This window comes from Podarcis cretensis (assembly GCF_951804945.1).
Source record: "Podarcis cretensis genome assembly, chromosome: 10".
NCBI lineage: Eukaryota > Metazoa > Chordata > Lepidosauria > Squamata > Lacertidae > Podarcis > Podarcis cretensis.
Genome location: NC_137179.1, coordinates 13,253,248 through 13,276,030, shown reverse-complemented (window position 1 = coordinate 13,276,030; position 22,783 = coordinate 13,253,248). Strand labels below are relative to the sequence as shown.

Here is a 22,783-nt window from a genome sequence, read left to right as displayed (position 1 = left end):
AGCACGCCCCAAAGTGCAAGTAGATTAATAGGTACCACTCTGGTGGGAAGGTAAACAGTGTTTCCGTGTGCTGCTCTGGTTTCGGTTGCACCAGAAGCAGTGTAGTCATGCTGGCCATATGACCCGGAAAAACTTTCTGCGGACAAACGCGGCTCCCTCGGCCTGTAAAGCAAGATGAGCGCTGCAACCCCAGAGTTGTCTGTGACTGGACTTAACCTTTTTTTTACTTAGATAATGTAAGATTAGGGATGGGGGAGAAATTTGGTTCAGTTCACATTTAAAGGTGGGCCTAGTTTGTACTTTCTGGAACAATAGCATGTTCTGGAACATGAAAATGCAGTTGTGGTTCAAAATTTGCCCTTCTCCAAATTTTGCAAGACTGTTCTTCAGCCTCATAATACTACCAACAATGAACATTCTAGTGGTGTAAAAAGCATAAGTTAGTGGAAATAACGTGCAAAATGCATTATATTAGAGGAAACTGCATTTCCAAAATGTGTATGTTAGGCAACAAAATGTCTATATTAGCTGAAATTGGCACTAAGAGGCAGGAGAATTTTCATGAAGACTTTTTTTTAATCGCAAAGTACTGTATTTTTCACCCTATAGGACGCACTTTTTCCCCTCCAAAAATGAAGGGGAAATGTGTGTGCATCCTATGGGATGAATGCAGCCTTTCGCTGAAGCCTGGACAGCGAGAGGGGTCGGTGCACACAGGCTTCGCAGACCTCTCCGCAAGCAGTGGGAGCCAGAGCTCGGGCTTCCCCCGCCTGGGGGGGGAAATAAAATTTTCCCCCTTTATTTCCCCCCCAAAAAACTAGGTGCGCCTTATGGGACGGTGCGTCCTATAGGGCAAAAAATACGGTAATTTGGGAATCTGGAGAACTACATTTAAGATGGGGGAAATGTAAAACTAATAGAAACTGTTATTGTCAGATTTGCCCAATCATACATTTGTGTGTGTGTGTGTGTGTGTGTGTGTGAGAGAGAGAGAGAGAGAGAGAGAGAGAGAGAGAGAGAGAGATTTTGTTTCAGGAAGGCAAAGCATACAGATCTTTGTGATGCTGGTGTTGCATACTTCTAACTCAGGATAAAATTTCATGCATCTGAAGAACTGAACAGTACTCCAAAAGGGTTTATCATGCCATAATAAATGTGATAGCCCTTAAGACGTTCTCTGCAACAGACAAACATTGTTTGCCCCTCCGGAGAATGTATTTCTTATTTATTTCCTAATAAATAAGTTCCACCTGAATGTGGACCTTCATTAACGCCAATTGAAAGACATGCCTCAGACTAATTTGGGGATATAAGTCCCATGATCTCCTGGTCATTGATATTCTGCGCAACCAGCTACATTTCCTAGAGGCCAGTGGAGGTCCTGTCTTCTTCATAGCAATACACCAGACACTGGAGAAGGGAAAGAAACAGAGAGAGAGACCTCAATTCCATGCAGTGGTTTTCTTCTTGAGTATTGCCATGGCCAGAGATGTGGGGGAGTGTCTGATGGCTCATGGGGGCAGTGGCTTATTTCCAAGCGACACGGAAATGTGGGGAAGCAACGTCTTATTTCAGAGGCAACCAGACAGCAGATCTTCCCCACCTCTAGACTTTTTGCCAGCTGGGTCATCCAAGTTGGAGTGGGACAGTGTCATAAGTGGCGGGTAGTCTGCATTTGTGGTGGGTCATCATTTCATAGGACCCTGTAGCTCTGCAAATGAACCTCTGAACCAGATCTTGTGACTGTTTGAGAGCTTCAAATTTCATCTAATGGAAGGGAGTGGGCAGTGAATTGTAATCTGTGAGGTCTGGAATGCAGAAAAGAACAGGCCCTGCTACCTGCCTTCCTTATAGTTCCAATTCACATGCAGAAAGTTGTCTATTACACAGTCATCCTGGTATTGGTAAGCCAATTAGCACATACAGAGCAATAAAAATTTACCTTATTATTATTATTATTATTATTTACAAGTGTTCGTTCCACATTTGCAAGGACTCAGTACTTCATTGTGGCAGTGGCTACTCATTGGAACTCCCTGCCCAATAATATTAGTCAGGTACCACAACTGCATTGGTTTTGCCAGCAGCTAAAAAAATTATAAATCAACAATCCTAAGCGTGCAATTTCAACATGTATTAAGATGGCTGATTTTATTTCTCTTTTAAAATGCAGTGTTAATGTGTTTCTAACGTTTGTTTTTGTCTGCATTTTGAAGGTATGCATTAGGTTGTCCTTCATAAACCACTTAGAGGTTTTTTATTATTATTATAAAGTGGTATACAAATTTTGTGAAATATAGTAAATATTCAGTGCATAGACTGTTCTCTTCTGGACTGGATTCACTGTAGGCCAATCTTTTCAGTTGCAAATGCCACCACTATCCTGTTGCAAATTTACCATTAAGGAGAAGCCCCGATTTCTGGTTTGATTTTCCTTCTCCTGTTCAGCAGGTCCAAGGTCAGCTGCCGCCATTAATGATTCCAGTATTCCCTCCAGACCAGCGGACTCTAGCAGCAGCAGCACAGCAGGGATTCCTCCTTCCTCCTGGTTTCAGCTACAAGGCAGGCTGCAGTAAGTCTAGTCAACTCCCCCCCCCCCCCGCTCGCTGGGGTGCAATCAGAATATTAATGTTTTAACGAGGCTGAGCAAGAGATGTTGTAGCATGATGGCCAAAAATGTGTCTTCCCAACCAGGAAGCTTCTGGCTCAATTGCCAGTTCAGAATTTCACTCAGGGACTTCACCTCAGCCTCCATGTATTCTAGATCCTGTCTTCACAGGGCTCTGCGTGGAGACACCCAAACAAACGCAGACTCCCCTGGTACATGATCTGTACCCTCCATTTTTTCCCCAGGTGTGTGCTCAGAGGCTATGCATGTTGAGATGAGCCCATGTGTACAAAGCTTCTTTGCGAATGGGACCACAAATGAGGTTGTGGGCGGGGCCAGAAGATGCAGACCTGCCTTAAATGAGCATTGGTGCAAGACAAAGCTGTACAGTGGTACCTCGGGTTACATATGCTTCAGGTTACAGACTCTGCTAACCCAGAAATAGTACCTCGAGTTAAGAACGAATCTCTCAGGATGAGAACAGAGATCGTGCAGCAGCAGCAGGAGGCCCCATTAGCTAAAGTGGTGCTTCAGGTTAAGAACAGTTTCAGGTTAAGAACGGACCTCCGGAACGAATTAAGTATGTAACCAGAGGTACCACTGTATTCAGTATGAATAGCAGCCTATATTACAGGACTGTTGTACAGGTCCCCGGTTCAGTGCGAAACATTCCAAATTCATGCCAAGTTATGCCCCTTTCCAGGATACTCCATTGCTTTTTAACACACAGGTCCCTGTCCCACAAACTCAACATACCATTGGCCACCATGCACGGTTACTTCTCATCCACCTGCCTTTATTTTTTTTGGCCTCATCATTTTCCTCCCTAAAGGCACCTCCGTATTTCTGCAAAATTTCAGGTTCTCCTGAGCTTGGTTTGCTATTAAAGGGAGTAAGTGGGGATGGAATCATAAAGTTGGAGGGGACCACGAGGGTCATCTAATCCAACCCCCTGCAGTGCAGGAATCTTTTGCCCCAATATGGTGCTTGAACCCACAGCCCTGAGATTGTCTCATGAGCTGGGATCACTGAAGGTGAGTGAGTGGTTTGCCTGAGGCCACCGACTTGTGTGATAGTGAGATTTGATCCAGGGATTTCCTGGTTCACAGTACCTGGTACGCTAGAGAAGCTCTGTCTTCCCAAGAATCAGCATCTGCTCTGCATCTTTAGAGATAATCAATTAAGCTGGTTTGGAGCCTCCCCTGATCTGATAATACAATTTCCCCTAATTTAGTGCATTTTTATCTTATTTTCATGAACAGATTCAAATCTATTAATAATAAACCAAATAGATGTTGTAGTCAAGCATAAACGCATGGCCATGAAATATACGTAAGAATTATACACAAAAATAAATTATATGTCACAATGCAATAAAAAAACTATTATTGATTAGATGTGGTCACTGATCAACGCACTTTTATGCACACTTTGCCCTGATATGTACATCTTTGTAGAAACATTTTGGTTGGAGAACTGCATCACAAAAGTACGTACAAGGGGCAGCTTTGGTTACAGTTCACATATTGTTGTGGAGAGTCCTAATTTGTCTTTAAAGGAGAACCAAACTGCATTCCTACCCCAGCCCTGTACTTGGCTCCTACAAATAAAACTCTCTTCACCTTCACTGCAGGTAGGAAGAAGGATTTGCAGATACAGCTTTTTAAAAAACGAAACACCTTCCCCATACATATATATATAATTTTTAAAAATCATCTGGAATTTTCTTGATAGTGACATTTGAGAGCATAAAACCCAAACAAACAGATCAGATACCTTTGAAACATACGTCTCTTATTGCCTAAAGCTGCCGTTGTTTGCAGTGCCTCTTTTCCACTCCAACCCCCCGAAGGAAGAAGAGGGATTGAGGGGTGGGAGAAGAGAGAGAGAGAGACTTAACACTGTTGTAGGGGAAATAAGATTTCCTTCTAAAACAGCCTGTTCCCTATTTAATGAAGAGGTTTAATTTGCCCTTTTTGCAAGCAACTTCCAAACAACATGCAAGTCCCATTAATCTCAACAGGAGTTCTGTGCATAGATCAAGGGTAGCATATGCCTCTCAATTTATGGGCTAACACAAAGCATGAGTATCTTTATAACAGTCTAAGGTTGAAAAAAATGCAGCAGATTAATCCTTGAAGGCTTTTGCTTTCAGTGGAGTGTGTTTGTGTGTGCATATGCACGCATTTGGACAATTTTATATAGAAACTTGTGCGCTCCTGTCATCATGGCACTGGCTGTTTTATATTTTTTTTTTAGAACGAGGGGGAAAGGGGAGAGCTCTGAAAAGTCTTCATTTCAGCAAAGAGATTTATCTTCATCGTGGATTTCATAAAAACTGGTTTCATTCATTTCCGCTTATCTAACTCTTCTGACATCAGTTTCCTATCTAGCTATCTGAAGCCCTCTTGTTCTGGGAGCTTCTGTCTTTGGCCCTTCTGTTTGGCTTTCTTATGTCCGCATCAGTGTATCATTGACTAACTCATGAATCCATCAATTGTTTTCTTTTTGTTAGCACAGTATTCGCTAAAGGAGCAGTTGAAATTCATTTCCAAGGCAAAAAAACAAAACAAAAAAAAGGACTGTGCCGGTGATAAGTCTTTTCCAAAGTGTTAATCTTCAAGGTTGAATCCCCCATCCTCCCGAACTTCCAAAATATAAATAGGTAGAACTGGAGCCTTCACCTAGGGACAAATTAAAACAACATGAATTTGCAGTGAATATTCTCCAGCTTGGGTTATTTATCCTTGGGGGGGGGGGTGTCACTGACAAACTCACACTTTGTCAGTGAAATGGGGATTGAGCTTTTAAACAAAACACTGTGTGAAGAGTGTTTTGCTTATTTATTTTCTTACATTTATATCCCATCTTCCTTCCTTCATGGCACCCAGGGTGGAATGCATGTCAGCTGCCTTCAAACCATGTTGTTGTTGTTGTTTAGTCATTTAGTCGTGTCCGACTCTTCGTGACCCCATGGACCAGAGCATGCCAGGCACCTCCCACAAACTCATGCTGGTAGCTTCGAGAACACTGTCCAACCATCTCGTCCTCTGTCGTCCCCTTCTCCTTGTGCCCTCCATCTTTCCCAACATCAGGGTCTTTTCCAGGGAGTCTTCTCTTCTCATGAGGTGGCCAAAGTATTGGAGCCTCAGCTTCAGGATCTGTCCTTCCAGTGAGCACTCAGGGCTGATTTCCTTCAGAATGGATCGGTTTGATCTTCTTGCAGTCCATGGGACTCTCAAGAGTCTCCTCCAGCGCCATAATTCAAAAGCATCAATTCTTCGGCGATCAGCCTTCTTTATGGTCCAGCTCTCACTTCCATACATCACTTCAAACCATACCCTGTTCAATTCCACTGTACTGTATTCCCTGGCTGTTGCTAATTTCCCTCTTGGCTGTTGCTCCCTGCTTGCTGGATTAGTTACGCAGCCAATCACACCCAATCAGGGATCGCGCAGTTAACAGAATGACATCACAATGCTACGTAGTTAAGCAAGCAAGTGAGGGCAATGTACAGGAATAAGTGAGCGGTTATGCAAGGAGGGATGAGAAGGTGAGGCCTTTTTTCCAGCATTGCCAAATGTGCAAAACATTTCATTCAGGCTGGTTCCTGGTGCAGCACTGAGTTTTGATGCAGTTCATCAGCCAGCAATTCATAAACAGCTCCCACAGTGTTTACTGAGAATGCACTCAGGCAGCTGTTTAGCAAGTGGTAATTTTCCATGAAGGATATGTAACCATTTGATAAGCCAGCCGTACATATTTCCTTGTCAAGTGTTGAGGAGAATTCTACCACGTTTTCAGAGTTGATTAGAAATCTGAGAGAACCGGGGAGTGGAGAAATTCTCTACGCAGACCACTAGCTTACAACGTATCTGCAAGGACACCAGAGTAAGTTGTTGTTGTTGTTTAGTCGTTTAGTCATGTCCGACTCTTCGTGACCCCATGGACCAGAGCACGCCAGGCACTCCTCGCTTCCACTGCCTCCCGCAGTTTGGTCAAACTCATGCTGGTAGCTTTGAGCACACTGTCCAAGACTCTCGTTCTCTCGTCCCCTTCTCCTTGTGCCCTCAATCTTTCCCAACATCAGGGCCTTTTCCAGGGAGTCTTCTCTTCTCATGAGGTGGCCAAAGTATTGGAGCCTCAGCTTCAGGATCTGATCTTCCAGTGAGCACTCAGGTCTGATTTCCTTCAGAATGGATAGGTTTGATCTTCTTGCAGTCCATGGTACTCTCAAGAGTCTCCTCCGGCAACACAATTCTTCGATTATTCGGCGGTCAGCCTTCTTTATGGTCCAGCTCTCACTTCCATACATCACTACTGGGAAAACCATAGCTTTAACTATACAGACCTTTGTTGGCAAGGTGATATCTCTGCTTTTTAAGATGCTGTCTAGGTTTGTCGTTGCTTTTCTCCCAAGAAGCAGGCATCTTTTAATTTCGTGACTGCTGTCACCATCTGCAGTGAAGTTCCAGAGTAAGTTACAATTGAGTAAAAGTAAACCAACTTTTGCATTCTCCATATGCAACAACACTGTCAGTGTAGTTTGGGTCAGTTTGACCCCAGCCTACCGAATCACTTATCTTGGCTGTGGCTATTCACGGACACATATGGACCACAGTGAAGAGTTCTCCCTTTCTCCACACTGGAAAATCAGGGCTATTAAGCTCATCCAAGAGCTGCCCTGCCCCATAGCATGGATACCGAGTGTCCCTATAGCTGTTCTTCCTCATATGGCAGATGCAGTGATTCACGTTGCCGAACATGTAACTTAAAGCTGTTGAATGTTGAATATTGCTATTTATATTTGTAGGCCTGCAAAAGGTCAAGACTGCATCCCATTAAACATATCTGGCAGATTCAATTAATTCCATGTTTAGCACAGTGTGGCACTGTGTATGTGTGTTTGCTTTTCAACTGCTAGTATATTAACAGCATGGCAGCTGTGTAGCACATCACATCCATGAGACTGACATGACATCACACATTTTGGTCGCCATGGAAATGAAAAAGAAAACTGAACCAGGTTTTTGCCTAGGCCTGAGGGATGCCTGTAATAGCTGCCTGCCAGGGAGATGTTCTTAGCAGAATCATAGCACTGTAGAGTTGGAAGGGACCCTGAGGATCATCTAGTCCAACTCCCCGCAATGCAGGAATATCCAGCTGGTCCATACAGGGATCGAACCTGCAACCTTGGCGTTATCAGCACCATGGTCTAACCAACTGAGCTATCCAGGCTTGAAAGACCTTTTTCATCAATAAAGTCACATTTGCCAAATTTATCCATGACATGGGGCAATCTAAGGGAGTTTTGGGAGTTCTGTCCCATGCATGTAGCCCTACATCATTCCTGAGGATCTAGGCTTTGATGAGGGGCAGATGGGTCTCATCAACCTGGGAGGGTAGCCCATCTAGGAGAAGGAAAACTCTGGTCCTTAACCTCTGCTGCCTGCCTTGCAGGACATCTTCGGGAGAAGAAAAGGCTAAGGAGTAAACCCTACATAAATCAAGAGTGGAGTCCCTAAGGCAGCTGAATGGTGCCTTGTACACCTCCTTATATCAATTCTTGCAGCCAAGCTGGTGCCAAACATATTGCTCTGCTTTCTTTTGGACCACATCAACAAGGCTGAGCAGGGGGATCTTGTTGTCAGGGCAGCCCAGGACACACTGCCCAGGTTTCCCCTTCAGTGCTGCTAACGCAGTGGTTTGACTTCACCCCCAGAGGTGCTCTCCATTGTCTCTCAAGACGGATGCCAACCAGGCCTTGGTGATCTATTTGGAAGTAAGGAATGAGTTTCAGAAGAGTTACACAGTTTTATGTTCAATGCCTACACTACTGCAGTAGAATTTTGACGCTTAGTCCTACTTGATGGGAACTGCAGTCCAAAATACTTGTTTGGAATGGCTACTCTTTACATACAAATTAGCATATGCAACTTTCATGCAAATAAGAATCCTTTTTGGGCGATACGTTCACTCTTTTAGGCAAAGCCTAAGCACCAAGAGCTGGACTCCAGGAGAGTTTGGGCTCATCTAGGAGTGCCTTGTTTTTCTCAGAATGGGAGAGATTCATTTCTGAGCCCTCCTCTGCTGGGTGTTAGCCAAAACCCCAAATGCCACTGTTCTTGACTTTGCTGAAATTTGAGCACAGACGGCACATTCAAGTCTGAACCCTAGATTAATTATACCTATACTTGCAGAATATAGATGAATGGAAATCTTCTCAGGTTAGAATCTGCTGGAATTTCCATCTCCCTCCCTTTTGGAGAATATTTGCTGCTTCTTTTAATCCTTGTGGGGGTTTGAGTATGATGCAGCAGAAGTAAAGCATTTTTAAGTCCCTCCCCCTTTTTTTTTTCAATGGGAGAATCATACATTTGCTGCCCATTAGCTGTTGAGTCATATGTCATCTGCCTGGACTTTGGGGTTGATGTGCTTTCATCCCTCTTTCATCCTTGTTTTGGGCGGGGAATGGCTAGACAATAGATGCATTGTGTATTTCTTAGATATCAGCTCCCTTTGAATGGAAACTTAAAAAACAAAAAAATCTAATTTGCAGAAAAGCCCAAACACGGTTATTGATGAAATATCTAATTACTATTTCAACTTGGCGCAACTGGGTACGAGAGTGGACAAGCCAAGCCTAATAAAATTAAAATATGCTGAATTCACCATTTGATGGTTTTCTGAACAATATCCCCTACATCCAATAAAAAAAAATAATGAAACTCATAGTTAATTGGTTTCTCATACAGGACAATAAAATTAATGTTTAGGATTTAAATACCATAAACTTCCCCAGGCAGATTTGCTGATGTATCTCTGTTTTTTAGTTCATCACATGTTTCATTGTTTAATGGGGTATCATGTGGGCCGTATAATTATGTCTCATGTACACAAGGTCCGCAGGCATGGCTTGGAAAAGGCTGCTGGCTAATTTCTCATTTAAGTGCTGTCAGATGATGTCCAGGTTGTTAACAATTGCCAAACCCTAAGGGGGAGAAGATGAAGACAAAAAGATAGATTTAGACTTTGGTGTGTGCGCAGCTGACAAAAGTATCGCAGCTAAGTAAGATATGGTGGGTTTAGGTCAGAGGAAGGGAACCTTTTTCATCCCAAGGGACCACATTCTTTTCTAGGTGGCCTTCTGAGGGACACATGCTCATGGCAGACAGGTCAAAAGTAGGCAGAGCAATGAATTGTAGAATTGTAGAATTGTAGGAAGGGACCCTGAGGGTCATCTAGTCCAACCCCTGCAAATCTCAAATAAAGCATCCATGACACATGGCCGTCCAACCTCTGCTTGCAAACCTCCAAGGAAGGAGAGTCCACCACCTTCAGAGGGAGTCCATTCCACGGTCAGAACAGCTCTTATTGTCAAAAAGTTCTTCCTGATGTTTCGTTGGAATCTCCTTTCTTGAAGCCATTGGAAGAAAAGAAAAAAAACAAGCTTGCTCCATCCTCCATGTGACAGCCCTTTAGCTATTTGGAGATAGCTATTGTATCTCCTCTCAGTCTCTTCTTTTCCAAGCTAAGCATACACAGTTCCCTCAACAGTTCCCTTCATAAGTCTTAGTTTCCAGACCCTTGATCATCTTGGATGCCCTCCTCTTCACACCTTCCAGCTTCTCAACACCTTTCCTAAATTGTGGTGCCCAGAACTGGACACAGTATTTCAGGTGTGGTCTGACCAAGGCAGAATAGAGTGGTACCATTACTTCCTTTGATCTGGACACTAGACATCTGTTAATGCAGATCCTGTACTTTTGTGAGGGGCATAGGGGTATCTTGACAATTTTCAGTACCCTTAACAAACTACAGTCCTCGGGATTCTTTGGGGAAAGCCAAGAGTTTTTAAAATGGTTTGTACTGCTTTAAAAATAAAGTGCAGATTGCGTCTTACACTGATAACTAGCAACAATGAAGTGTGTTGTTGCGATGTGGCCCTTTGCAATTTATCTTAAATGTACTTCCCTTCTATTAGCTAGAAAAGAAACAGCGTTCAGAAAGGAAAGCTTATTGTGCCCGTTGAATCAAATGTACCATGACTTTGCATTGTGCTTTCCTAATGAATGTGTACCGTTGTAAGTCTTGTTTCCAAAGACTTTCCTGGGCTAATAATTTCTGTTAGCACATCATTGGGCCATGCACAAATGCTCCAATGATCTTTATTAATGGAGTGGAAAGCTTTTTAAACATTTTGTCATTTAGAAAGGCCAGGAATATATAAGGCAGAGCACATCTGTGTTAACTGCAAAGGCTAGATGTTAACAATTCGGCCCTTTGTTTTCTGCACAAAAATGGAAAGGGTTATCAAGGCAGTCGTTTCTTATGAAGGCCTGCTTTTGTAGATATATTCAAACTTAGATTGCAGAAACAGAAGAGCATTTGTTGTGAATATTTCCTGTGCTTTAACAAAAGCCCCTCGTCCCAGGGAACCCTGGGAATTGTAGCTCTGTGAGGGGAGTCTCATCACCCTTAGCAAACTACAGTTCCCAGCTGTTGAAGTGGTATAAGAGTTGTTATCAAAATAAAGCTCAAAAGCCTTGTCAAAAGGAAGTTCACAGCCTCTGGTCTGTGATAACTGTTTCTGAGGGCTCTGGCTGGCTTCAGGAGCTGCTCACTGCTTGCTGCCATGGCAGCCACCATTTTTCTTTGCTGGAAGTCCCCATAGGATGTGTCTTATGCGCAACACATCATATGGGGACTTCCGGAGAGGAAAAATGGTGGGCACCACGGCAGTGGGCAGTGAGCAGCCCCTGAAGCCAGCCAGAGCCAACTGCACTACCAGGCTGGCTCCGGGCTGCTGACTGCTGCTGCTGCCGCCGCCACTGCCAAAGGGGAACCTGGGATGTCCGGTGGTACAGATCTCCTGCCCCCTTTCCCCTTTGTTTTGACTGATGGGGGAGGCTCGGGAGTCACAGGTGGGCGGCCGTTGCCCAGTTTTTAAAAAAACTCTGTGCATTTATGTTTCACAGAGTGCGAAAGAAGGTCTTTGCACCTTTATACAATATGCATGTGTGCTTGGGCCCAGGGTCTTTTGCCTCACCATCCCCACTACTGACTCCCTTGCTACTCAGCTTCAAAAAAAAAAAGTGTCCCCGGATTCATTGAAAAAAACCTGGTGACCACAGTACAAGGGCTTCCCCATCACATTTTTTTCCAACAGCCAGCGCAGGACAGTATTAAATGAAAACGGGGTTTGAGACACAGATATAAGGGGTGGACTTAGGTAACGATCTTTGGTGCGAGCATAGTGTTCCAGTTACGCAAGTGGGGCTCTGTTTGCATCTCCCAAACACTGGCAATGTGTGTGTTAAGTGCCGGTGCTACTAGCTTCCCTCTGTTTGGTTAAGTTCCTACTTCGGCTCAGTCTGTAGGTTCGCCCCCCAATCCGGCATGACGATCTTATCAAGGTTGCGCTGTTTTCTTTTTCTCCTTTTCTCTCCTTTGTAGATATATTTTCTCTCTCTCTCTCTCTCTCTCTCTCTCTCTCTCTCTCTCTGGAAGCTCAGCCCTCTGATCAGTGTGCACTCCCCTCCCCCCCCTCCCCATTTCCCTAAATACATCATGAAAAAGGATGAGGTTTCCGCCTTAATTGCCTGCGCCTTTTATTCACATTCCTCTCTCAGCCAGAATTGTGAAGAGTGTTAGTAAAAGGCCTCACAATGGAGCTTTTCATTAGGCCTCTGCGAGGCACACAAAAGGAGGCTTTTGGAAAGAGTGAATGCAGGAGTTTAATTTGCAGGTGGAGAGTGGATAAAAGGTGCTGACGCCTCTATTATTCTCTTACTTAGGTGACCCTTACCCTGTTCAGCTGATCCCAACAACCATGGCAGCTGCTGCCGCGGCAACCCCCGGCTTAGGTCCTCTCCAACTGCAGGTAAGTCCAGCTACAATGACGGAGGAGGCAAAGGTTAAATAAATATGGAAAGCAGTTTTCTCTCCCGTTCCAACCCTGCAAAACACACACAATGTGGTTTTCCCTTCTTTCTCTTTTGCGCCCCGCCTTTTTTTGTCTGGCACACACCCCCACACACCCTTTTCATTTACAAATCTACATCTGGAAGTGGCTTTCTTTTCACCTGGGAGAGGGCGGGCTTCAAAGGTGCCGTTCCCGCACCCATTCCCCTGGTTTAAAGGAACTGTGACTTGCTGGTAAAGTAGAGGGGACAGAGAGGGATGCTTAGCACCCACTCAGAACACTAGCCCTCAGAGCCTTTCGTGGTAGTTTGCTTAGGAGGGGCGGAAGGAAGCAGTGCTTCACACGTGAGTCGCTGATTTACAGGATTCGCTGCTGCAAAGTGAGGTGAAGGCCGTTGTTTTCTAAGGAGCTCGGGCTCACTCCATGCGTTTATAAAGCATGCGACCTTTCCCTAAGCAATCCTGGGAACTGGAGTTAGCAGTGCTCGGAATTGTAGTTCTGTTTGTGGGTTCCTGAGATTTTTTGGGGGAAAGTCCTATGGTATAAATGTGGCGAGCATGCAGCTGTACATTAAGGAGGATAGATCTGTTGATGGCTGTTTGCCACAATACATTTAGAGTCTCCTTTGCTTCACTGACGGGACTCAAGTTTGCATGTGCAGGATTCCAAGGCAGTCTTCCATAGACACACTGGATCTTCCAGCCATACGCGGACCAAGCACAAACCCACTTACCTTCAGCAAGGGGGCTACATCATACGACTTCAGACCATGGCCTAGGACCCAGAAAAGGCCACGAGAGCTGCGGATGAGGCATCTGTCTTAGAGGCCATGCGCTTTTGACTACTAGATGCTGGGGCTGAATTAGATAAACTAGCTACTTATTTACTTATTTTCCCCGTTCCTTCTTTTGGTTTATAAAACTGCCCTTCATCATCCCGATTAAGGGATGGGTTACAACAAAATGCCACGTTTAGCAGGAGAAGTCCAGAATGCATTGTGCTAACCAACTACCTGAAGACTTTATACAAATATAAACATATATTTGTAGTGGTTAGAGCATCAGACTAGGACCAGGGAGAATTCAAATCCCCCACATGACCTTGGGCCAATCACCATCCTTGAGCCTATCATACCTCATAGGGCTGTTGTGAAAATAAAATGGAGTCGGAGAGCCTTTGCTGCCTTTAAAGCTACTTGGAAGAATGGTGGGATATAAGTCTAGATGATGATAATGAGTAAATAATAAATAAAATTTCAGGCACACAGTTCCCATTATTATTATAATTAAATTTGTATACTGCCCTTCATCCAAAGATCCCAGGGCAGTTCACAACAGAGAAATAAAAAATGAGAAAACCAAATACATAATAGAACAAAGGCAAAAGATAATAATAATAATAATAATAATAATAATAATAATAATAATAATAATAATATATTTATACCCCACCCATCTGGCTGGGCTTCCAACAAAATATTAAAATACAGTAATGCATCAAACATTAAAAGCTTCCCTAAACAAAAAGCAAATCAATTCCCCTCCCCCCACCTAATGTCACAATGTCAATCACCTGACATCACAATTGATTTCACATTTTGAAGTCCCAAAGTTGGGACTTTGGAGCACCTCGCAGGCAGCAAGAAGTTACTGAAACAAAGGTTCTTCCTTCATTTTAGCAGGGGTTTGCATCAAATCCCGCCAAACTGTGCTAGATTTAAGCCCAACTCAACAGCAGGGGTTAGATCCTGGTGTATTGGCTGCCTGTGCCAGCGTGCTTTGGGGAACTGCACAGCCACGGTCGAGTTGAACCCTACACGCCTGCCCATCAGCTGACATTACAGAGTGATGTCAATGGATGGAAAAGTGGTGTGGCTTTGAGGAAAGGGCATCGCAGGCCAAACTGGAACCCCCTGCGGGCCAAGATTGCCTCACACACCAGAGGTTCCCCACCCCTGGCTTAACTGCTATGATGTCATAGGGAGGCAGGGCAACCTAAGTTTAAGTAACCAAATTATTAATGGGTTTTGTGGACCTCCATTCTGGAATACCACTGATCAACAGTTGTTAAATTAATAGTCTCCTTCTTGCTAAAGGTACCTTTCTGGTACACGTCACTCAGGCAGTTTCAGGGCCTTTTTGAAAGCCGTTGGCCCCAGACAGGTGACTGTTGCTTCTTTTAGTCTGTGATTAATGCTACCGCCAGCGCATGATGGTGCCAATTCACAAATCCTTGGTGCCATTGTAGAGCATATCACATGGCATTCCTCCATCCTCAGTCCTCCTCCTTTGCCATGCAAACTAGTTCAACGGTTATTCAGAATCATAACAAAGTGACATTTTTGGAAAATGCTTGTATAGCTAACCAACCTTGTGATCTGGATACACCTTCCAAAACCACACCTTGGCAAACCTAGAAGACACCCTCCCCCAAAAATAGCCAGCTAAATCACAGTTCCAGTAGTTTCAAAAAGACCTACTGAGAGACCTACGGAGTTAATTGGATCTGCCTTCCATTGGCTCATTGCTGGATTTTGCTTGCTGTCCTGGGACCTGGGGAAGGAGGCCTTTCTGTGCAATAGATGGAATAGGTCTGGCATGGTGAGAGAGCCTGAGAATCCCTGTGAGCTGAGCGTGTGACATAATATCAGCATAATAAGTCACTCTTAATGAGCAGGCGAGAGGCTGGGAGACAATTGAGATGGATCTCTTCTGCAGTTGAGTCAGCTGAGTGCCAGATAAAGCACTGTCAGTGTGTGTAAGCTTGCAGAGGTTAATATATTCGCCTCTTATTGTGCCTTCATATGAAAAGCAACACTGTGGTTTAGCCTCTGATACAAATACTCTGGGCAGCATGAGAATCGTGGGGGCCATAACAAGCAATGCTGCGGGTGCCGGCCTTCATCCTGGAGTGATTTCTGGGGGAACACTTCAATCCTCGTAAAGTGCTGCGAATAGTCACACAAAGGTTGGAAAGGAAGCGTCAGGAGGACTCCAGCCAGGGCTAGATTACTAGCAATGAAGTCAAAGTTTTGTGATCTAAAAGGGCTTTGTTTCCACTGTCTTTTTTTCCTTTTTTGCAAGGGGGGGGGGGAAGCTGTCAGTGATAGAAGGAGTGGACAGTAAGCATCTGTTTTTCAGAACCTGGCTTAGTCATTCAAGGGCCTATGAACTCTGATAAGAAAAAGAAAGGAACCTATAATAGCAGTTAATGGGAAATGGGGGCATTCTGCCAAGGTTATTGGTTTCATGGCAAGCAACAATGCAAAATGACGATTGGGAGCAGAAATCTCTCCCACATGGAAATAGGGGCAGCCCCAGTGAATGTTTACTTGGGGTGGATCCAGGGGTATGAACTGGTGGGCAGTGGCGGGCAGTGGGTGGAACCCAGCAAGTCAGGGGGTGGGAGGAGAGCAAGGAGGGAGAGAAATAAATGAAATAAAACAATGCAACTATTAGTCACTTTAACACAGGGTGTCCGATATGTTAGGTAATGTTGTGGAGAAACTATTCCACTTTCTCTCTTAGGCACCAGAGAAGGAGTTTTTTATTTTTTAAAAATATATATATATGGTATTCCATGGCTTTTAATTGTGTTGCTTTAAGTGCGGTGTTGTGACATTTTCTGCTGCTGTGCTAACTGCTGTTTTAACCAAGGGGTTATGACAATGTTTGGTTTTTAGAATTATTTGTTACATTTGAGCACTTTAAGAAGTTCTAAACCACCCTGGAATCAACAAGAGGTGGTATATACACATTTTTAATTAATAATAGATACCATGTGTATATGTTCCATCTATGGCATGTGTGCAAAGTTTCCTCAATAGGCGAAGTCGTGTGGAAAAGTTTATTTGAAGAGCAGTATTGTTGTTGTCTAAACCACAGAGCCTAGGGCTTGCCGATTGGAAGGTCGGCGGTTCAAATCCCCATAATGGGGTGAGCTCCCGTTGCTCGCTCCCAACTCCTACCAACCTAGCAGTTCGAAAGCATGCCAAAGTGCAAGTAGATAAATAGGTACCGCTCCGTTGGGAAAGTAAACGGCATTTCTGTGCGCTGCTCTGGTTCACCAGAAGTGGCTTAGTCATGCTAGCCACATGACCCAGAAGCTGTACGCCGGCTCCCGTGCCCAGTAAAGCGAGATGAGCGCCGCAACCCCAGAGTCGTCCGCAACTGGACCTAATGGTCAGGAGTCCCCTCTACCCCTTTACCTATTGTTGTTATGTTTATTTCATTTAGGAATCACTTCCCATGGAGCGTCCCAAAGCAATTTACAATATAATTGTAATTGAAATATGGTCAATAAGTTCAGAGCTTGCCAAGATATTAAACCAAGTTGAGAGGCAAGTGTTGCAGCTGACTGCATTTCTTCACTTCGGACGTCCTACAAGAGACATTGGCTCATCCACACTTACATTTTGCCCTGCCCTTTCCAGGCACAGGTCTGTGTCAGAGCACTTCCCCCATCCCACCCCTGCTTTCCCCAGGAAAACCCGCTCTCTAATGCTAAATTGGAACAAACGGCAATTTGGGTTTTCTGGATATTGCCGTTTGCAGTCAGCGGTAAACAGTGAGTTTTTCTTGGGGAAAGTGCCAGGGCAAAAAAACAACAACCCAGGATGCTTTAAAGCCCAGACCTGTGTCTAGAAACACAGCACAAAAAGAGTCAGGATGAGGCCATTCACTCAACTCAGGGGCTTCTAGTCCGTGTTGCCTGTCCCTGAGTTGGACTGCAAAACAACTGCTCTGTTCACTGTACGCAGCCGGCGCATGGCTTCATAGATTTCAATTACATCTCTTGGAACTTTCAGAAGAAGGCTTTGTACCTGATCTATTTCTCTTTCTCTCTTATTACTCCCCTGCCCCCAGTGATGCTCTTTAATCCACCCCACCCCACCCCCAGTCTTTGTGCAGTGACAGCAGTAGCGAGTCAGGTTTTTGTAGGAAGGGGATGAAAAGGAGTATTGCCAACATTGTCGCTTCCGTACACATGCTCTCTGTGTTGAAAGACCCCTGCCAACCCCTGCTTTGAGAGGACATGTGTTTTGAAGCCCTTCCTCTCCTTCTTCTCTCCAGGAGTCCCCCACTGCGATGTCCTACCTGTCACAGTTAGCACTAATTGGTTGCCCTCATTGGCACCGCCTGCCGAGAGGCTAATGACTGGATGAGCAGGTACATTAAACTGCCCTCCCTGTTTGTAGCGGTGCATACTGTACACTGAATGTAACTTGCTTTGCTAGCAGGGTTGGCATTCATACCATCTACGTTTTAACTTCTTTTGACAAGAATAAAGCGGGGACTTTGCTGTCTTTTGTTGCAGCTACGGAGCTAATAGGTCTCATTGTCACTGTCTCCCATGGTGCTTCCAAGGGTGCTGATTGCCCTAACTCACATTGCCAGGGAGGCTGTGTCTTGTGCAGAATTGCCATCACAGTTCTGCCCAAAGCAAAAAATAAGGGAAGTGAATTTAGAGGTTCCTGCTTGAGCAAAATGCCCAAGGAAGTTTGAGAGGAGTGATCTGCTGGAAGGTGGGTGGGTCTGTACAGCCCCTCCATGAGGGACACAGCAGACACATGAGTGCAGATTGCTAGCTAAGGTGTATGATGGATGCCCACTGTCTGGTTGAGTGTATAAGGTTGGTGGAAAACTCTCTGTGCCTTGAGCAAAACTGATAAGACGTGGGGTGAAAGTTGCTTCTGAGTTTTCTTCCAAAGCAAGATCTGGAGGTTCCTGCTGGAGCCAAGCATCTGAGAGAGTTCTAAGAAACTAAGAAGAGTTTCTACACGTTTATAGGGAAGGGACATGACTCAGGGTAGGCCCTCTGCTTTGAATGCCTAAGGTTAATCCACCAACTGCACCCCTCCCCTCCCTTCTCCTCTCTTCTCCAGCTGCTTCTGTTTTTTTTAGCAGCAGTTCCAAACCCTGCATTTTTGCAACTTGGGATAGGGGAGTTTCAGGGAGAAAGTGGCTGATGGCAGAAAAATTAAGGAACCCTTTTCCTGCTTGCTGTTACTTCCTAACCAATTGGCCTTTCCTGCAGACACATTACTTTGGAGAAGCAATGTACATGATCTTCTACACAATGCATTTGTTGCAGCGCAAATGTGTGGTTCTGCCTACAGCCAGCAAAATTCCCCATGCAGGTTCTTTCCATTCTTAACACTGGCTAGGTGGCCAACCAACTTGACCTACATGGAAGATGTGGGAAGACGTGGGAGCTTTCATGCTGAGCTAACATTTTGGAAATGTTGCTAGCACTGGATTACCCCATTTCTCAAATTTAAGCACAATCCATCCCTAATTTTGAATCTTGATCCACTCCAACCCAGTTATCTGGTCTCCATCTTTGCACATCTCCCGCTGTGATAGTCTAACTTACCCAGCTATTTTCTCTAATGTCTCAGGTCTCAGTATGGAATGCCTGACCATGGCACTGACTGTATCTGAGTGGACACCCATGGCTGTTGATGGGATGGGTTCTGGAGCAGTGCAGCATGTGTATCATTTTACTGCAAGGATTGGGAATTTGTGGCCCTCCAAATTTTGTTGGACCTCTACCCCCAACTCCCATCAAACCTAGTCAATGTCAACAATGCTCAGGAATTATGAAACTTGTAGTTCAGCAACATCTGGGGTGGGGTCTCAGGTTCCCTATCATCGTCTTAGCAGTGACTCTCCAGGATTTCAGGCAAGAATCTCTCCAGGTCCTACCTGGAGTTGGTGGGGATTGAAACTGGGACCTTTTGCATGCAAAGCAGCTACTGTACCACTGAGCTACAACCTTTTCACTTACTGTTCACAGCTGGGAATAAGGCAACAAACCATGGCTTGTGCTGACCATGATTAGGTGTCAGTGAAGGGCTATAACTCAATGATAGAGTGCCTTGAATCTCTGATTAATGCTGGGGAAGTCTTCTATCTGATGCCCAGGAGAGCCACCGTCACAACTGAGCTACCAATGGCCTCGCAGTATTCCATGTTCCTAAGTGTGGTTCCAACATCAGGCCAAAGAATATCCAAAGGGAGTTGCACTCATGCAGCCATCATGTAAAAATATATGGGTAGATACTTTGGCTTTTCTTGGACAGTAATAAATACAAGATAAAAAATAAATCCACATGTTGCATTGCTTTTTGTATTCAATAGCCAGGGCACAACTTCAAAAGCCAATTAAGCCTTGACTTTTCGGTCACTGGGGCTCTCTCCATTTTCTCCGATTTCTTTTCTGCTGCTTCACCTGCTCCCTCTAAATGTCTTAATTTGCAGGAGGACAGGCGATTCATGCTTTAATTGCTGTATGAGACAACCACCACAGTCCACTTCTGCTTGGGGAAAACCAAAATAAAACTGGGTTTCCACTCTGCGAGCAAACATCTGGGCAAAACAAACTGAAAATAACAGATAAATAATCATACTGCTGTGTTTCAGATTAGCATTGCCAGAAGATGGCAGGCATCCATCCGCCATTAGCTCACTAGATTCCTTTAATATTAATATGCACATTCCTTGATGGACATCACAAATGCTGAAGATGATAATGACAGTGAGCTAACAAGGCAGCATAGTATGAATATTTCCTATTGGCTGGCTCCTGAAATTGGTCTCAAATGTATAATATTAACCTAGATTGGGCATTGCACTCCCCATTTACTGCTGATGCTATATTTAGGTGTATTGGCTGAAAGATGCTCACCACCTGTTCTGCCCAAGGGGTAGCCAAAATAAGGGATTGGTGGAGATCAAGGGCCAGTTTGCCAGCTGTAAGGGAATAGATGCACTTCCATTGGTGCTAATGGATCAATGCCCATAAACAGCAGCTGAGGATTTAGACCTAGCAATGGTAATAAAAAAAAGAGAGAGAGAGAGAGATATTAAAAAACCTACTGGCGTGCTCCACTTTTAGGTGTTTTCAAATAATGCATTATTAATGCTAAAATTTGATTTCCCCCACCTCCTCCTCATCACAGCAGCTGCAAGCATGAGGTCCTGCCCTTGCTCATAGCATCCCTGTCGTACAAATAGATGCAATAACACATCTTTGAAAAGGATACATATATATACTCATGGGTCAGTGGCCATTGGCCAGCCACGATCATTCTAAAGTGCTGAGGCATGGTTGTATATGTGTGACGTGGGAGAGATGTTCTAAGACCAGTCCCTAGTTCTCAGCCTAACCCACTTCCCAAGTTTGTGGTGAGGATAAAATGGGGTGTGGTGGGGAAGATCATATACCTCCAGCTCATTGGAGGAACAGAATGTACTAAGTTAGTCATCTCAAACCACATGTGCAGATGCAATGCTCACCAGGGATTAGCATCATGTGTGATGGAGCTTATGCCACTTCACTGACTCAAGAGGGGGAATGACAACCATGAAACTGGATGTCTGGCAACCTGATGGGTGTGTGGCAATGGGGAAGTGTTCTGGATGGGTCTTTACCCCTCTCCAGTGCCTTCCAATCTTCTCTTCTCCAGCCATGAATGGAGAAGATCAACCTGTTTGCTCTTTCCCACCCACTTGGCTGCCTTCTCATGACTCACCAGTGACCTGCCCTTCAGAACCAGACAGAATGAATATGCCATAGAGTATCATAATCATAAATACAGCTCTGTGAGCACCCAGATTCTAGTCAGCTGCCATTTGCAAAGAGGAGGTAAAATAAATACAGAGAACCACTAGATTTACCCCATCTAAGAAGAGTATGTTCTCACCCAGGGATGTTGCTAGTTCTTACGATGAAAAACACTAGCCAGAAGATTGAGATGGTGACTGATTGATCCACTAAACATATATCAGCTGCAATAAATCCTTTGCCCTTCTACTTTCCATGGTGTGTAAATGTGCCAGCAAAGAAACCCCTAGTCTGCCTTTGATAGAGCATGATGCACTGCAGTTTTACAGGCAAACCCAGTGTAGTCTTCAAAAACAGGAAGGAAGTAGGGTTGTGAGGAAAGGTAAACATCTTTCAGCCACCATGGGCAAATCCGTATATGTTTTTGTTTTGTTTTTTAATTAAAAAAATCCAATGTTCACACCTCATGTGCAAAAAATGTGCCATGTGTACATGACAGCAGGACCAGGTGATGAAGTGGAAACATGCACACTCAGCGCATTTCATGGCACGCCATTTTCTTACACAGAAATGCCATCAGTGTAGGAAATGGTACAGTGTGATAACCACGACAGCACCAGTGCTGCTGTGCATAATTTGCAGATGAATGGGATGTCACGCCAGGTGGGCAGTGCACTCAGGACAAGACCAAAGATAGTGCACACTATGCGCGCTTAAGTCTGGTGGTCCTGTGCATCTGGGAAGAAACTCCACGGAACAGAGTTAACTTCCAACTTAACATGCAAAGCATTGTGCTACATCTGTTGCCAGGAGATGTGGTGATAGCTGGCAGTTTAAAAGACTTTTAAAAGGGGGATTGGGCTAGGACATGGGTAGACATGGATATAACAGGTAAATGTGAACTACATGTCTGAAGACACTGTGTCATTGAATACCAGCTGCTGGGGAGCAGCAGTAGAAGAGGGACATGGGGTGATTATGCATTCCCAAGAAGCTACTGTGAGAAGCAGGATTATGAACTTGTTGGATCTTTGGTCTGGTCCAGCAAGAGCCGCCTTATGTTTTTATGCCATGGAGATGAACAGGTTGTCTCCTTCTTGTCCTGCTTGTGGGCTGGTTGGCTGCTATGGAAAGCCTGGATGGTTGGACTAGGCATACTTTGTGGTCTGATCTAGCAAGCGTGGCCTTGTCTTCTCATGCCTTTGAATACCAAATGCTGGATACAAACAACAAGAGAAGGCCGTTCCCTTCTTCCCCTGCTTGTGAGTTGTCTGGCTCAACACCGCTGGAAAGCTTGATTGATACAACACGGCTTCTCTCCTCTTCTTCCCTGATCACCTTGTACACGTGGGCTCACTTCGAACATGACGAGAGGCCAACGTATTTTGCACTCGTCTGTCTGCATCCAGCAACAAAGCAGAGACTGAGAAGCAGCTATGAGGCTAATGGCTCTCCCCGCATAACTCGCCGACTTCATCAGTGTGTACTTGTGTGGGGAAGCGTGGGGTGGTGGTGGGGAAAACATAGCAGCTCCATCCCTGCCTTGGCTCTGGCCTGCTGTGTGTGCAAGCAGACCTCTGTCTGCATGAGTGAACCTCCTTGTAGGTTAAAGAGAGCTTGTGTTCCCTCTCTTCCCCCTCCTCTCTCCGACCCTGAGCCTGCGGGGCAGACAGACAGAAGCA

General features: G+C 44.7%; 1 protein-coding gene and 2 long non-coding RNA genes across 14 annotated transcripts in view; 2 read left to right on the top strand and 1 right to left on the bottom strand.

The window, feature by feature from the left end:
• The window catches only part of LOC307225418, a 582,147-nt gene that overhangs the window by 289,592 nt on the left and 269,772 nt on the right, over positions 1 to 22,783 (top strand). The window lies entirely within an intron of this gene.
• Positions 1 to 22,783, bottom strand: part of LOC307225335 — a 422,891-nt gene that overhangs the window by 284,604 nt on the left and 115,504 nt on the right. The window lies entirely within an intron of this gene.
• SOX5 (SRY-box transcription factor 5) overlaps positions 1 to 22,783 on the top strand; it is a 775,029-nt gene that overhangs the window by 647,924 nt on the left and 104,322 nt on the right. For 9 of the 12 annotated variants that reach the window (XM_079992440.1, XM_079992438.1, XM_079992439.1 and 6 more), the window contains 2 exons: positions 2,449 to 2,572; positions 12,406 to 12,491. In XM_079992440.1, coding sequence (XP_079848566.1) covers positions 2,449 to 2,572; positions 12,406 to 12,491 — 210 coding nt within the window. Of the gene's footprint in view, positions 1 to 2,448; positions 2,573 to 6,227; positions 6,500 to 12,405; positions 12,492 to 22,783 lie in introns of those variants that run through there. The other 3 variants (XM_079992444.1, XM_079992437.1, XM_079992436.1) reach the window with 2 other exon arrangements.